The sequence below is a fragment of the Poecilia latipinna genome, unplaced genomic scaffold, assembly GCF_001443285.1.
Source record: "Poecilia latipinna isolate Pla-1442-1.1 unplaced genomic scaffold, P_latipinna-1.0 Scaffold3252, whole genome shotgun sequence".
In the NCBI taxonomy this organism is placed as follows: Eukaryota; Metazoa; Chordata; class Actinopteri; order Cyprinodontiformes; family Poeciliidae; genus Poecilia; species Poecilia latipinna.
This window is the reverse complement of record NW_015115868.1, coordinates 5,787-21,801: the sequence shown is the minus strand read 5'-3', so window position 1 is coordinate 21,801 and position 16,015 is coordinate 5,787. Positions and strand designations below refer to the sequence as shown.

At 38.2% G+C, this 16,015-nt stretch overlaps 1 protein-coding gene across 3 annotated transcripts in view; it reads right to left on the bottom strand.

The window, feature by feature from the left end:
• Positions 1-7,068, bottom strand: part of eng (endoglin) — a 43,008-nt gene extending 35,940 nt beyond the window's left edge. For 2 of the 3 annotated variants that reach the window (XM_015023256.1, XM_015023258.1), the window contains exons 1-2: positions 6,955-7,068; positions 5,768-5,926 (exon numbers count right to left, since the gene is read on the bottom strand). In XM_015023256.1, coding sequence (XP_014878742.1) covers positions 5,768-5,825 — 58 coding nt within the window. In that variant the 5' untranslated portion in view covers positions 5,826-5,926; positions 6,955-7,068. Of the gene's footprint in view, positions 1-5,767; positions 5,933-6,954 lie in introns of all 3 variants that reach the window. The other variant, XM_015023257.1, reaches the window with a different exon arrangement.
• Positions 7,069-16,015: the final 8,947 nt, after the last annotated feature.

The window sequence follows — 16,015 nt, the reverse complement described above, 5'->3', positions numbered from 1 at the left end:
AACCTGATTTAAAGAACTGTTTAATGGAGCACATAATAATTTTCCAGGGGCAACTATCAGAGGTCATGACACCTTTTTTAAACCCAACGTCACCTCTAGTTTCTGTAATGTCTCCAAAATGGAAATTAGTGGATTTGGTTAAATGTAGGAGTATTTTGAGAAGCTGATTTTAAACATATTGCCAGATACTAATTGTAATTGAATTTAGATCATGCAAATAACAGGACACAAACTCTTTGTCCAGGCAAAATCCCCACCAGGCATTTTTATGTTTATAAGCATGAGCTGCACATTTCCAGTGTCTGTGTGTACCTCTGGGTTTGAACAGGTCAGATGGATGTTCAGATAAGGATACATAACTCCATGCCTTATCTTCACAGACAGCGGGCATGTTGACATGGGCACAAGTGGCCGCCATGCAGACGACGCATTTATCTCAACCGCTCCAAATGAGCCATTCAATTCGCATGCAGGAGCATAATAAAAACCCTGCACCCAAGGGTTCAAGATATGGAAATTAACTCATTAACTGCATTAAGGTGAAATCAAACAAGTCGGTGAACTATGGGTCAGCATATCTGCTTTTCATAAACTAAATGAAGTCTGCTTCAGTTCTAAGAAGTTATGATGTTAAAGTAATTTTATGCCAAACAGTTCTATATCTCTATTTTTTACTACTTTTTTTTCTGATTCCACTAAGTGAGGATTATTTTTATCACTCACTAAGAAACTTTTTTTCTTTTTTTTACATGCATAGTATTAATACCCACCCAGTCATGTTAGAATTATCTTAAAAAAAATGTTTATCTCTCAAAAACATTTGCAAAAAAAACAACAACAGAAGGTTGGTGAGGCTTCCTCACACTGCTTTTTTTTTTTTTTGTATTCAAACAGTGGAAAAGAAAGGCAGTCAGAAATGGATTGTTATTTGGGTGGGGCATAACATTGTAGGAGATTGAAATCGGTCTGAGGCAGCGACAAGTGGTCGCGTCTCCCTGCCACCCAGTCTGACTGCAGGCTGAGCTGGCTCACTACAGTCAAACAGGGGAAGTCGACTGTTTTGACTCACAAAGTCATTTTTAACAGCCCGACTTCTGAGAAACCTATGTCGGCTTTCTTTATTTTTCTTTGTTACCTTGTCAATTGTAGACGGCCGAAATGTCCTGGGTTGTGCGTCAGGTTTTATTCATTATTCATTTGTCTGATTACTCTTTAATTGTCACTTTTTGTGATTTAATACTTTCATTTGGCCCCTATATCTGACACTCTTTTAATCTTGTCATGTTTCTTAAATTTCTTTTTTTTTTCCCCCATCTATTTCCTTCTTTCCTCCTAAATCTTTCCACTTATCTGCTTTTGACAGTCACAAAGATTTGACCCCCCACTCCCTCACTGTCTCCATGAATCAGCCTTTATGAACTCTCTTATCTCTGTTTGTGTGTCTGTCTAGCCCTGCGTCTCTCTTTTGGTCCATTTTCAGACTCAAATCTCCCCGACTCTCACCCCCCCTCCAGCGGCAGGCTAATCACTTTTGTACTTTTCCCTCAGTCCGTGGCGGGAGACTCCGGGGTTGGCAAAAATGCAGCAGGAGGTCTGGCAGTTAACATCATGAAGCCTGATGTCCCTCTGGGAAAGCTGCTGCAGCAGGGGGTATGTTCAACACTATTTCCCAGCCAGGAAACGCTGCACACACAGTGCATAATCACAAAGTCTTCAGTCAGACGCAAAGATAATTGTAAATCTGTCCAACTGCCACAGCTAGCTTTTATGATAGCGATTATTGTACTTAGTCTGAAAAACATAATCGGAAAATTGTCTGCTAAGGAGTTGGCACGCGGCTGGTTTCCATGTAGCAACAAACCAGTAAATCCGAATATCACCCAAATGCCCTGCGCTGGTAGAGTAAAAACACAAACTAGAACAGTTTGATTTAAGCTCCTTTTGGTGAAACTGTAATAATTTGCATCTTACTCTTTAGAAGCTCCCTCAAGTTTGAGCAAGAGTGTTTTAAGATATTTGCAGGGTTGTTTTACTTTCACATCTGGATATTTATAGTGTAGGCTATATTATTGGAGAAAATACTGAGCTGCACTGTGTAAGGATGTGTCTAAAGTCAGAGAATAGACTTTAAATTAAAATACTTTTGTTAGTTTATAACTCACTGAACGGCTTAGAAACGTTAAAGATCTGCTGCTGCATCAACCTTCCAAACCTCAACTCACAGGCATTCATAAAACAATAACGAATACTAAAAAACTATTTGACAACTATTTCCCGATAATCAGGTGGCGTCCCGATCGAGTAATTTCGATCAAAATTACTAATTTTGTAAATACGCTGCTTTGGCACTTATTAGTTATTCTTCATAGACAAACCAAATAGACACCAAGATCACCTCTTAATCCATGTTTCTCTTAAAAACAAAATTACATATCAAATCAGCTGTTAAGACGGAGTGTGAACACACACTGCTGCTGAAGTGTGATCATCAGTCTGTGTAATCTAGTACTTATAAAACAATTGTTTACTGAAGATATCAGATATGTTGTGACTTAAATGCGCTTAGAAACAAACCTGCTGGCGAAAGCCTGTAAGACTATTAAAACAGCAACACTTTTGACAAAATTAGTCCCACAGGGAGGCAGTGTAGTGAAGCTAAGACCTGCCTAATAATGGCTGTTTTTATTGAAGCCTTGCAAAAATCCACTCCGAGATTACGGATAAGTTGCTAACGAGACGAGAGAAATCTGACTCATTTGAGCAGAGAGGAACATTTTCAGGTTTAAGAAGAAAAACTGGACTAGCATCACATAAGCTCAGGCTTACTTTTGTTGGTCAGTTTGCAGATTGAGTGATGGCGTTTGAAAATCATTACATCTCTACTGAGCACAGTCATACTCAACAGAAAAATGTCTTCCTGATGAATCTCAGTTGTCACACTAATAGTACTTTTTTGTAACTAATAACTTTCAGGCAAGTTTTAAACATACTTTTAATTAAGTCTACATTTCTGCATTAAACATTGTTTTGTGCTGGTTTAATGTAACATTCCAATCTTAAATGTTTACTGTAGCTCTCATAATTAGCAGAAATAAGGACTTCGGGGGCGGGAGGGGGGGACAACAAAAAAAAAACACCAGTCTATGTGTAATTAATCAAGATGTGTCGCTCTTGGGGAGTTTAGTTACTGAAATAAATGAACTTTTCAATGACATTTATTTTTTTTTTTTTTAAATATGTCCCACATTTATTACACAAAATAGGATCTAAATCCCCATCCTTCAGTGAAGTGTTAGGGTAAAGTTAGCTGTGAATTTAAGAGTAGCTGTTGCTTATGGTCATGCGTCATAGCTGACAGCATAGTCGAACATATAAAACGATTACAAAAAGCTAAAGCAGGCCTGAGCTGAAGGAAAACACAGTACAGTACTGGTTTGGCCTAGTATGCCATGGGATTTGTGGGGGGGCTGCAGGCTATTTTTGATTTACTTTAAGTTTTTTTCTGTGTTTACTTCTTTTTAGCAGCTTTTCACAACATCTGTTTTTAGTCACAGTTACAGCTGACCGGGTTTTTGTCAAAAAAACAAAAAACAAAAAACAAAACCCTTTGGATATGTTGTGCGTGCTCAGAATTCATTTCCATATTCGTTATCGGTCTGGAAAAATACCATTTTGAGAGGACGTGCCTGGCTGCGGTGTGACACAGCTCACGCTGGTGAAACCAAAAAAAAAAAAATAAAAGTAGCGTTAAGCCCAGGAAACATGTCTGAAAAATGACAAACTCATTTGACACACACACACACACACACAAAAAAAGACAAACACACAATGAACGAGATACAGCGATTCGTGTGTGTGTGTGTGTGTGTCTCATCAATGTTTTGATTAATGTCTCAGAAATCCAGAGCACAATATCAGAGTATACCGCTGTAACAATGTTCCAGCTCCCCTTGGGTCTTCACCTAAAGCTGCTCTGGCAGAAGCACAAATAAGGGGAAAAAGAAGATCCCTAGAGCCTCATTTAAGAAAAGGAAAAAAAAAAAAAAAAAAACGGATATTGGGTTCAGAACTATGTGTCATACAGGCAATTAGGACTGAACTAAACAGCTCCTTGCAAGCTGCAGCACCAGAAAGCGAGACTGATCCCCTGCAGTGAAACTACATAAGGTCAAACTCTCCACAGGTTTTGCCAGTTGGCTAAAGTACAACACTGTATCCATGCCTGCAGCACCACGCTGAGAGGCTGCTTAGTACCTAAGGAAATACTGTGATTCGTAATACAGCAGGTCAGTTACTGGAGCCAGATTGTGTATGCAGGCTTGGTTTTCTAGAAGAAAAAAAAAAAAAATCTAACAGCCTTGTGTCTACTTTATGTTTCTCCGAAAAGAATGATGAAAATGTCACTTTGTTTATTTATTTTTGGTTTGTTTGCTTTTTTTTTTGTTTTGTTTTGTTTTTTTGGTATGTGTAAAGACCTTTGAATGTGGAAGCAAAACATCCAGCACTTGCAACTTCAAGCAAAACTAAAATAAATAATAATTAAAAAAATAATAATAATCCAAGAAATTTGTTATGGGAACAGTGAATGTCAAAGTACATTAAACAGTGGCAGCGTGTTTGTTGCTATGACATCTACACATTCACGGACAAGAGGCGGCATCTGTTATTTCTTTTAATAGAAATTTTGGGTAAATCAGATGGAGTTTGTCAAAGACTAAAATGAAACGGTGACATTAAATGCTACAAGAGTGAAAATGTGAACTTTTTCGCACTTTGTCGCATTGTCACCTTCCATCTATGGATCTACCAGCATTTCACGTGTAGAGATTGAAAAAGTTACCCATTTATTAACCATTTTAGGGATTTAGGGCTATTAAGTTGTTCTTTATTCAATAGTCATCTTAAAAACTAAAGTGGAAAAATAAGTTTCTGGGTTTTTATTACCTGCTGCTGAGGCAATCTTCAGCATAAACTTTCTCCACAAACAACAGTATCTGTCCATGAATTTAAAGAGAGCAAGTAAACGCTGAATGAACTTGTAAATTTGTTATCTCTAAAACTTAATGAGCAGATCTGGAGCGCTGCAAAAATGTTAGGCCTAGCTTTACTGTTGACATGGTCGTGAGTGTCGGATATTAATCTCACTGTTGGAAAATACATGGCAGCATGAGTCAGAGCAGACTCAGAAGCTTGATTTTTGGCTCACTGGGTTAGGTAGGGTTTCGTTATCTTCAATACCTTGTGGGGATTACTGGTTTGAATCTGTTACGGTCAGCCAGCCGCAGCAGGCGGGCTGATGGATGAGGTGCAACTGGGAAGGATTACATTAAATCAGTACCCACATGTTTTCTTGTGTCTTTGGACAGATTTTTAAAGAAAAAATGTTTTCTAAGCAATAAAGCCAACAAATGTTTCCCACCGCCCCCAGAAACCTGACAGTAACAAGACTAATTCTGCTGGGACGTCTTTCACGTGGGATTATTCACAAGGAACTATTTTGTCTGCCTCTGCAGATTGATGGACAACTACAGAGGGAACTTGTATGTGCCTAGAATAAAATGATGTCAAAGAAGGGAACAAATCGAGATTAATATCTGCCTCTGAACTTTAGTTTGACAGAACTGTCACTCAAAGGTTCAACATTGACTAAATATACTGGCCTTTTTGCCTGAAGTTTCAGGCTGCTTTATTTCCGTAAATGAAAGACTTAGATAAGAAAGTAAAATGTAAAAGGTGAGAGAAATAAATTGTAGCCGGTCAGACTTACAGGAGGCTGCGAGGGCGACGCACAGAAGCAGAGTGAATCTCATCAGGTGTCCCTCCATCGCTGAAAGTTTTCTGTAAACGCGGGATCTCAGTCTCTGCGGTGTGAAGGTGCTCGGTCAGTGGTTCAAGTGTCCTCGTCCGGTGGCAGGCGAGACAATGACTGTGGCTGTGACAGAACAGATAATTACAGTCATAGAAGGTGGAAAGGTTCAGGAGAAAAATAAAAATAAAAAATGAGGGAACCGGTAGAGAAATGTGGTAATTGATGAGATGTGTCCAAGTGTCACAGTCCCATTGTGTTAGGAACGTGTCATGCTAATGTCGCAATACAAAAATAGTCTCTGCTGCAAAAATAAACATGATTTATAATCGATAAGAACAATAAAAGAGCACATGTCTCCCTCTGAAAAAATTCCAAGTATGTGTCCATCAAAAACAAAACCAAATTTGAACAATGAAACAGTGAAAATAGACAGGTCACTGGTCACTTAAACAGCATGGCCAACAGGAATTTACTCATAAGACAGCGAGGCAACATTTCTGCCCGTCTTCCCGATGCACAATCAGGGTCTGAACCCAGAGGTTATCTGCTGGTCACCAAACGTCTGGCAAACTCTTTCAGGAAGCTCTGCGGCATCTCTGTCTTTAAATAATACCACAATGCCGAGATCAGATAAGAAGGAGACTGTTCTTGTTATATAATTCATATAGAGGGGAAAGGAAGAGTCTGTGTAAACTGTTTATGTAGCTCCAAGGAAAACAGAAAGCCTCGTTACTTCCCCGAACATCACACTGTAAGACTTTAAAAAAAATAAAAATAAAAGAAACTATAAAGAAAAACTGAAGCACTGAGCTGCTAATATAGAAACAATTCAAGAGCGTTTTTGTTGGTTGAACTGAGCCCTGATGGTAAACCTTTTGAGCCGCAGTTGGGACTCTCAGAGAATATCTAACAGATATAGCTTCCCCCCTTTTTTTTTTTTTTTTATCGACAGGTTTCTGTTTTTACAAGTAAAATATGTGACAATCTGCAGATACACAACCCCAGTAAATTGTTTTGATATATAATAAAATGGACTGGCGGAGAGTCAAGGAAAAAAAAAATAAAAATACTGGCTTCTGCCCTCTAAGCTTTCAGGGAAAATAACAGCAACGAGAAAGAATGAAAGCAAACAAATCAAAACTTACCGTTTTGAAATAGGTGGCTCTCTTGGATAATAGTTAGACTTTGTAATCCACTGGCGGGAATGCGGCTGCATTCAGCAAAGTGACGATGTGTGGACTTTCCAAAGTTTTTGTTTCTGCCGGGGCGGTACTGACTGACTTCTGTACCCCTCCCACAGGATCCTTTTTTTTTTTTTTTTTTTGCTTCTGAGAACAGAAACACATGCTGAGCCCTTGTGAACAGAAGAGAATGTTTAAAGAAGAGAAAGAGAAAAAAAAAAAACTAATTCCCTTCAGTTCATATAATGATCAACAGATGAGACGGTAAGCAGAACAATTATCTCATTCCCTCTGAATACAATCAAGTTTGAAAGAATAGGTTGTTTGGTGTCAACAAAATTAAATATGATGGGTTTTTCTAACGCATAAGGTACATCAGTGAGTCACAGAGGTTTCATTTGGCAAGAGCTGTGCATCCGTCCTCTGAATTAGTAATAGCTATGGTTACAAATGTCTCATCAATTTCCTTTTAAGGTACGTAAATTAGTTAGAATTTTACTAAGGATAAAAGAAGGCTCCTTTTATACTCTCATTAAAACATCTTACTGTTCATTCTGTAAAAAAAAAAAACTTAATTGTTTTTAGTTTTGTATACTATTGCATGTTTTAACAGTAAAATGAATAGAAATTAGTACATTTTTTATGGATATGGCACCAACATTTTTTTAAAAGCTTCAGCAACAATTGAGAACATATTCCACATTCTTGCGTAAAAAAAAAAAAAAAAAATCCCCTAAAGAACAGCTAAAACCAGTGAGACAAACATCGTCATCTGAGGTCTAGAAAAATGTTTGATGAAAGTAAAATGTGACAACATTTTATGAGCTTTCAATATGAAAACAAAGACAACAGGAAAAAAATTGGCCAGCGCTTAAAAATTACAAAATACCTTGTAACCTTAGGGTTTTACGTGTTCTACAATATGATATATTTATTTTTGAGGTATTATTTTTATTTTTTCCATTGCATTGTAACTCTTTTTTTTTTCTTTTCTTTTCCGTGAAACACACAAAATGTCTTAGAGGTAGAATTACATTTGGCCTCATCTGCAGAAAAAAAATGAAGCTGGTAAAAGTTGCTTCACGTAATATGCTGTCAAGTCAACATTGAAAACTAGCTAAACTTTTCTTTGTGTTAATGATTTAGTTACACATAACAATTTAAAAATATATATATATATATATATATATAAATATTTTGTCCCAGTACGTTCTGCAGCAATCACTACCAACAAACAATGGGATTCCTCATCTGCCAGCCCTCCTTACTCTCTCAGGTTTGAAGGGTGGCATCTCTATTCTGCAATTCTCAGATTGTCCTGTAAAAGTTTCATGTTGAATTAATTTAATCTGAGGTTACTGAGGGCATTCTTGAGTGAGTAAATATTATTGGTCAATATATTCTATTTATATTCTTAGGAGACCCATAACCAGCGACTGAGAATGAACCTTCTGACAATATGTTTCGCTCCAGGTGTCCAGCGCAGATTCAGCTTGGCCAATGCTAGTTGTGAGAAATCATCCCCAAAACAGCATGTAATGTATCATGTTCTTCTCCCTGAAATGTCGGACTTTCCTTCCTGAAAGCACAGCTACAACATGACTGGCCAAAAAGCTCTGTTTTTGTTTCATCGGGGTATCCTTCCAGATCCTTTAGGGCTTGCCAGCATGCTTTTTTTTTTTTTTTTTTTTTTTTTTTTTGCTTTCTCCAGTCTGTCTGTTTTGTGTTTTTCCGTCAGCGGTGGAGCCCTCCCGGATCTTGAACTTCTTCCATGGAGCCCAGCATGATTCGAAATGTGATGCATGTTGAAATCAGCATATTAAGTATTTTGGCCTTGGAGTTCTTGAATGGCTTTAGGTGACTCTTTTTTTTTATTATCCACCATCTGCACCTTCAATCTGATCAACCGGATTGCTTACACCAGGGGTCCCCAAACTTTTTCCTGCGAGGGCCACATAGCTGTTCCTTTCTGTGGTCGGGGGCCGGTCTTAGTTTTTGCAGTAAAAAAAAACAAAGAAATTCTTGTCGACGGGGGGGGGAGGAGACGACGACACTTTTGGATAGATTTTTACACTTTTGGATAGATTTTTACCCAGAATGCAAATGGAAAAAACCGTGAGTGAAACGGTGACTGACGAGTATATATTCCATTGAGGGAAAGTTTCACATTTGCTCAAAAGCCCCCTGGTGGTTGAAGAAAAATCCACATATAAACCGGAAAATACAATATATGAAAAAAAAAAACACTGAATGCTCTCTGGTATGAGGAGGCGGGCCGGATCCGGCATTGTTCAGGGGGCCGGACCAAATGACGTGGCGGGCCGGATCCGGCCCGCGGGCCGTAGTTTGGGGACCCCTGGCTTACACAGTCCACTGAACGCCATATCTGCTGACAGCATTAGTAACTACAGTCACAGAGAAATGAATCTGTTTGGGAATGGATTTTTAGTCTTTACTTGCATTATGGATATCTCTATATTCTTCTTTCTGAGGTCCTCGCAGAGCTTTCACTTTTCCTTTCTCCGCAAATACTTCCGAAACGTGAGGATTAAGTCTCTTTAGGGGTAGCACAAATCTGCCCCTGCATTTTCACCATATCACTCTGCAATAAGAAGCTAAGTATTCATAATTCTGTTTGTTTACTTTGCTTTATTTACAAGTACTAAAAGGCGGACAAGTGTACATTAGACCTTAACTGCATCGCTTTTCATGACATATTAATTATTTTGTAATAAGCCGTCAGGGTACCAAGAAATTTGAGTGCATCTATAGGTTTTAAAAATGATTAGCGACATTCTGCTACACTGCAAGAAAACTGCCTCACATTACCCTGTAGGCCATAACAATAATAATGTCAGCTGCAACCTCATTTAACAGCCTGTGGCAAGTTTGTATTATAATGATCTTCTGTTGCCACCTCTCACGTTACAGCGTGAAATTATTGGTTGAATGTTGACAAAAGCATTGAGCTTTTTTCTTTTCCTTTTTTTTTCTTCTTTTTTTTCATCTATGTGCTTTTTCTCAAAATAATTCCTCCAATCTTCTGCCCCCATCAACTATGATTTGATTATGCTAAAAATCTGGGCTCTTCTTTGCAGTCTGTTTTTTTTTTTTTTTTTTTTTTTTTTTTTTTTTTTTTTTTTTTTTTTTTTTTTTTATTGCTTCTGTTCCATCAGTTCTCATTTCTGGCACTCTATTGTCCTCAGACTCACATGTGATCTTGTAATTTTGAAGTGAGTTTTTGTATCCCTCAGGCAAGCATTTTCTGTGTAATTACAAAGCTATTATAGAAAATTACACACCTATTATCAGTTAAAGGTCATTGCCATATTTTATGGTCTATACTTGCAATTCATAAGCCAGAGATATTAGTGAGTCCATTAGTGAAAATGGGTTAGCAGGTATTGCTGCCACTTTTTTTTTTTTTTACATACAAAAATATCCACCAACTCACAGCTTTCAGTTCCAGACAAAAATAAAATTATGGAAAAAAATAAAAATATATATTTTGCAGCCATACCACTGCAGGTCTAAATTGTAGGAGATAATTAAGAGTCGGTCCATCAGACAAAAATTAGTGTTTTTGAACACGGATCAATTAAAATTATAAACACTAAAAGTGGAAGCATCAGAAGAGGAGAGGTCAGAGTGAATAAGATTATTTGCTTTCAGAACAGATAATTTCATCGTACAGTTATAGAAGAGCAGAGGACCTATACATATTTTTTTTTCACAAAACATCAATCTCATATACTGTCAGCAGATAGTGAGTTTTAACAAATATGTAAAAAATATATATGTTTTTTTAAAGTAAGTTACCTACTTCAGCATTAATATGTGTGATATTTGAAAATGCTTAGCAATCAGGTTAGACCTAGGGTTTTTATTATGATTCAGTGGTACATAAACCAATACAAAAATGTAAATGATCAAGTGAAAGGGAATGGATTTTTTTTTAACTAAAAGTCTGCTAAGTGTATTTTGCATTTGTGTTGAGCCCCCTCTATTTTGACACCCACAAATAAAACCCAATGCAATCCTGGCCACGCATTTTATTCATGGAAAATTTAGAAAAACTTCCTCCTCGCAATTCTGCACCATTTTGTGTTCTGCCACATTAGAATAATAATAATGAAAAAAAATTGTGCTGGTGACAAAATGCTTACCAAAGCTTACCAGAATGGACATGTTTTCAAGGCCCTGTATATTTGATCTGCACTGTTTTTGTTTTTGTTTTTCTGATGTAACAAAAAGCTTGAAGTTCTCAGGGAGCAATGTTTTTCTTTGGCTGCTTCACCATCACAGAAAAAAAAAAAAAAAAAAGCTGCAAAAGGGTAGACAAAACATCCTTTCCACTATGAAAGGACTCGGAGAAGTCATATTCCCATTGAGTCAACTCCACAACACAAAGCCTTTTAGTTGAGGAGAAAACTGAATAAAAGATAAACACGGAAATACTTTAACGAGTCTCCAAGAATATTTACAACGTGGCTGGGTCTCCCTCTTTCTGCGGTTGGCCCGAAAGGAGATAGTCACCGAGGTGAGAACCAGCATGGTGGAGCACATCTCTGTGGACACCAATGTTGTTGTCGCACCTCTGATTATGTCATTTGAAAGCACAACGCGAAACAGAACTGTGCCAACTCTTTGTCAGTGTGCATTCAGTGAGGGACCGCAGCAGTCTTAAGAGCATCCGATTTAGACGTTCAAATGTGACAAATAGCGAGCTAAAGTTATTCAGAGAGTCTTGTGTGTTCAGCCTAGATGATATGTTGCGTCTTAACGCCGCAAATCTGACCTCATTCTATCAAGCAGCATGTTCAAACAAATTCACATGAGACCTAACCCTAAGAGGGGGCAGTTTTGTTCTACTTGTATTCCTGCCCAAAGTATCTGGTACATAAGTGTCTGCATTCGTCACGCAGCTCGCTGGGCTTACATTTTAGCTGATGAGCAAAATGTCAGGGTTGGAATTCACCTCCATTCCTCACCAAAGGACATTTTTAAAGCAGCTCAATACTTCAGTGGCATTCCCTCCCCCCTCGCCCCCCTTCAGCCTCCTCTCCCCAGTAGTACTTTTTCAATAACAGGAAACAATCGGCCGTCGTCTTTCATCACAAGCTGACGTTGGTTCCCGCACGGTGCCACTAGGTCTCTATGCTGCCAGCCAGCCAGCCAGCCAGCACACAGCCAGTCTACAGCAGAGCTGAGAGAGAATAAAGAGCCTGTGTCGGCTTCCTCGTTTCCTTATCGTCCTCTTAGGCGGTGGGGGATGAGGAGGCGGAGGGGTCTCACGCTTGGGCTTTCACTGAAAGTACCCCGGATTGACACGAGTGGAAAGAAGCCCATCACCATTACAAAGTCATTTAATGTGCGTCTCCAGTCCTCCAAGCGGACTGAACGATAAGGCGCTTGTTGCAGAGTCGTCTCGTTTGTGAATATCCATCTCATTTTTGAAAGCGGTCGACAGTTTTTGTTTTTTTGCTGGCATTAAAGTGAGATTTTAGTTACGTGATGGGCGGAGGCACTCTATCACAGAAAATGACAGATTGATGATGTTAAATCAGTCCTGTGTTGATAACCCAACGGAGGCCCCCCAAACGAAAACCCTGAGATAATGAATCTTGACGTATACATTCAGCTAGAAGCTCTTGTTTTAAATAGACCATGTGGGTGGTTCTGTTCCAACCTGCCCCGATTTCTTGTTTTCATCTACAGTTGCTTAACTGCAAATCAAAACAAATCCTGAACAATTCCCATGCTTACCACAAAACATTTTGACATGAAATAATCACCTGCAGCAAATTAACCCTCAACTGTAGTGATATTTCAAAAGCAACACCTTGCATGCGTTTGAAGCATGTTTCCAAAGCTGAAACACAATGCACCAAATATGCTTCTTCACGTACGTGAACTTTTGCTGTCGATATCTGTAACAGTAAGCTTCATAAGTACATCGTTTTGGTGAATTATATATGTAGATTATTGGAGTACTTACTCAGCTTTAAGAGTCAGACTTCTCTGAAGTATGTGCCTCATCAGATGACAGGCATGCTTTAATAAATTCTATACATAAATATTCAATGTATTCAGTGTCTTTAAAATATGCACAAAACATTACTTCGGTTTTTCATCTCGTCAAACCGTAAGATTTTTTGCGTGTTAGACTGGGGCATCTAAAATGCATTTGTCAAGGATTTTACCAAAAGGCTGTAATACGAATGTGTTCAGTGATTAATAAATAAATCTAGTCTGATGAAGAACATTATAAAATATTACTCTTTTTTTCCCTCTAAAAGGGCAGTCAAAACATTATCACATGATATTTCTATCCAACCCACAGGAAGGGTCAGTATCTTCACTTTAATCCTGAACTGGCACCAAGCTAATCCTTTTCATTTATTTTTTTTTCTGTTGCCTGACTAATTTAAATATTAAACTTTTTTGTTTTTGTTCCTCAATTTCCTGTTTTGCATTTTACTTGTAGGCTTGAACTATGAAACGAAGACCTGAGTACGATTTCTGACAAAAGCAAAACTGAAGTTCAATATTCAGAAATTTAATCACTTTGTTTCTCTTTGCATGTCAGCCTCCTGTGTTATGCAATATATTTTTCAGAGCTTTACAACATAGAACAAACAAGGAAATTGAAGGGAACTAAAGATAAGAGTGGTTGCAAGGAGGCCTTTCATTCTCAAAGATTTAGGCTAATCATCAAGTCACTAAATCTTGAATCATAAAATGTTTTGATCTCTCCAATGGTACTATTTTTTTTTCTTTCATTTGATTACTGATGTGGTTCTAAATAAATTTATACTACTTCAAAAAACAATGTAAATAAAAACTTTACCCTATATTTCCCCTCCTTTTACTTCATTTGCATTGCTTTCTTTTTTCTTTTTTCTTTTTTTGAGACGTCTGCTTCATTTCCTTTCAGACGTTCAGCAATAGAGAGCATATGCTCTCTATCGGCGCCTCAGGTGGCTATTTAAGGAACTGCGGTTTAAATCTTCCACAAAACAACTTGTAAGACCTGAAAATTGTGGATTTCTGTGGACGTTTCTGCATGAAATTTTAATGAACTATCAATCCCTTGTCGTCCTATCTGAAAGCAGAGTTCTCATCTCTTTTCACCAGCAGTTTGGTCAGTGTAATACTGGTATAATAAACAGTTTGCTATTCCTGTGATATTTCAGAAATGTCTACTTGAAAAGACTGAAATGTGCAACCCTGAAAATGCATCTTCTATGCTACTTGCTATTTGCTGTATGTTGTTTTGTCTCACTTCAACGACTCGACAGATGATTCTGTAATTGCACAACAAACATCTTTTGCAATAACTTCCACGTCGCAAGTTATAATCTCAATATCCATTTAAAAACAATGCGTGCTAACTGTATAAGTCATCAGGTGTTATGACTTATAGATGTTTTCGAATGCATGACTGATATTGTCTCAAATTTGTTCGACATTAATAAGCCGTCGGTCAATCTAGACGCCAAAGTTCTTCCACAGTTGTACGTGGCAAATTCCACTGCAAGCTCAACATGTCCTCTTTGTTTTCTACCTTTATGAAGCAAGAACAAAATTCTTGGCATTCAAGCAGCATCCTCAGTGACTTTATGAAAGCGTTTCAGACGCCTCCGTCTGATTGACTTTCCTACGGACACATCCTGTCCACCTTCAGAGGCCATTTTCCCTTTCCTCATCCCTACAGAGCACAGTCATGATCAGAGCCGTCCTTGGAGAAAAGTCCGGATACCTGCAGTAGCGTTGGCTCAGCCCCGACTGGAAATACGTGTGTTTGTGTGAGAGAAAGATGAGGGAGGTGAGAGGCAGAGGAAGAGCAGCTGGTCATTTGGGCCTCAAAGGAGTTATTGGAATAACACTGCTGGACCACAGCTGCTGCAGGGTGTCCTGTATCCTGTTGTGTCTGCATTCTCCAGCGTCCTCGTTGTGGTTTATTATTAGAAAGCATTTCCTGCGTTGGACTCCTTTTATGGCGTTTGACCAGAATTACCAACAATCTCAGTGTGGTGGCGTTTAAAATCGTACAAAGTGGAATCTAGGGATGGAGATCAGTACATACACCACCGCAAAATTAACATCAAACTACATTGTTTTATAGGATATTGAACATCTGTATTTTTTACAACTTTATAGAGATCTCTTTCACATGTGTACATACCGTCACAATGAAAGCGGCGCAAAATATCCGCAGAGCTTAAGATGGGCTAAAAAAAGGAATTGAAAAGTTCTGCCTATGTGAACAATAACCTTATTTTATAATTTTGTCTCCTTTAAATGGCACAAGAAGACATATTGTAGCAGCGACGTGGCTGTTTTTTTATGCATTTTGAACTTCTTTTATAGCAAATGTGTTGAATAGATCTATTGTATGTTTGTATAAAAATAAGATTTTGTCTTGTAATTCATCGTAACCACATTATCCGCCAATGTCACATTGGCACAACATGTTCTGTTTGCCAAAATGGACAATACAAGAAAATGATAAGCAATTTAAATGTCAAAGCTCAATGACCAGCTGTAGTCAAGTACAAAAACTAAATGTTCTACCCTCAAGTTAGGAATACAGTAGAGCATCTTTGAAAAATATGAAAATATTGTGCAAGGTGTCTGTTACATGGTGGACACCCATGATCTTTTTTATTTTTTAATATATCCTTGCATAAACTGCATCTCAGTGTGATACTCCAGCTGCAATATGGCACACGAAGGGCCCTGAAGAGGACAGTGACAGGAGCTGAAATGGTTGTTGGAGTGTCCCAGTCCAAGGCCTGTTTAGCAGTCACTGCAGTGCAGTGACGGGGTGCGGACCACTGCCAGAGATCCTGAAAATCTCTCCGTGAGCTTATTAAACTGCAGTTATCAGGCAAACAGTGGCAACAACAATAAAAGCAGAATTACCAGATCGGCACACAGTTTTTGGCTCAAGCTGTTAAAACGCTGAACTACTGTTGGTATTATAATAGTAATAGCAGTAAGGCGGTTATTTTATACGCAA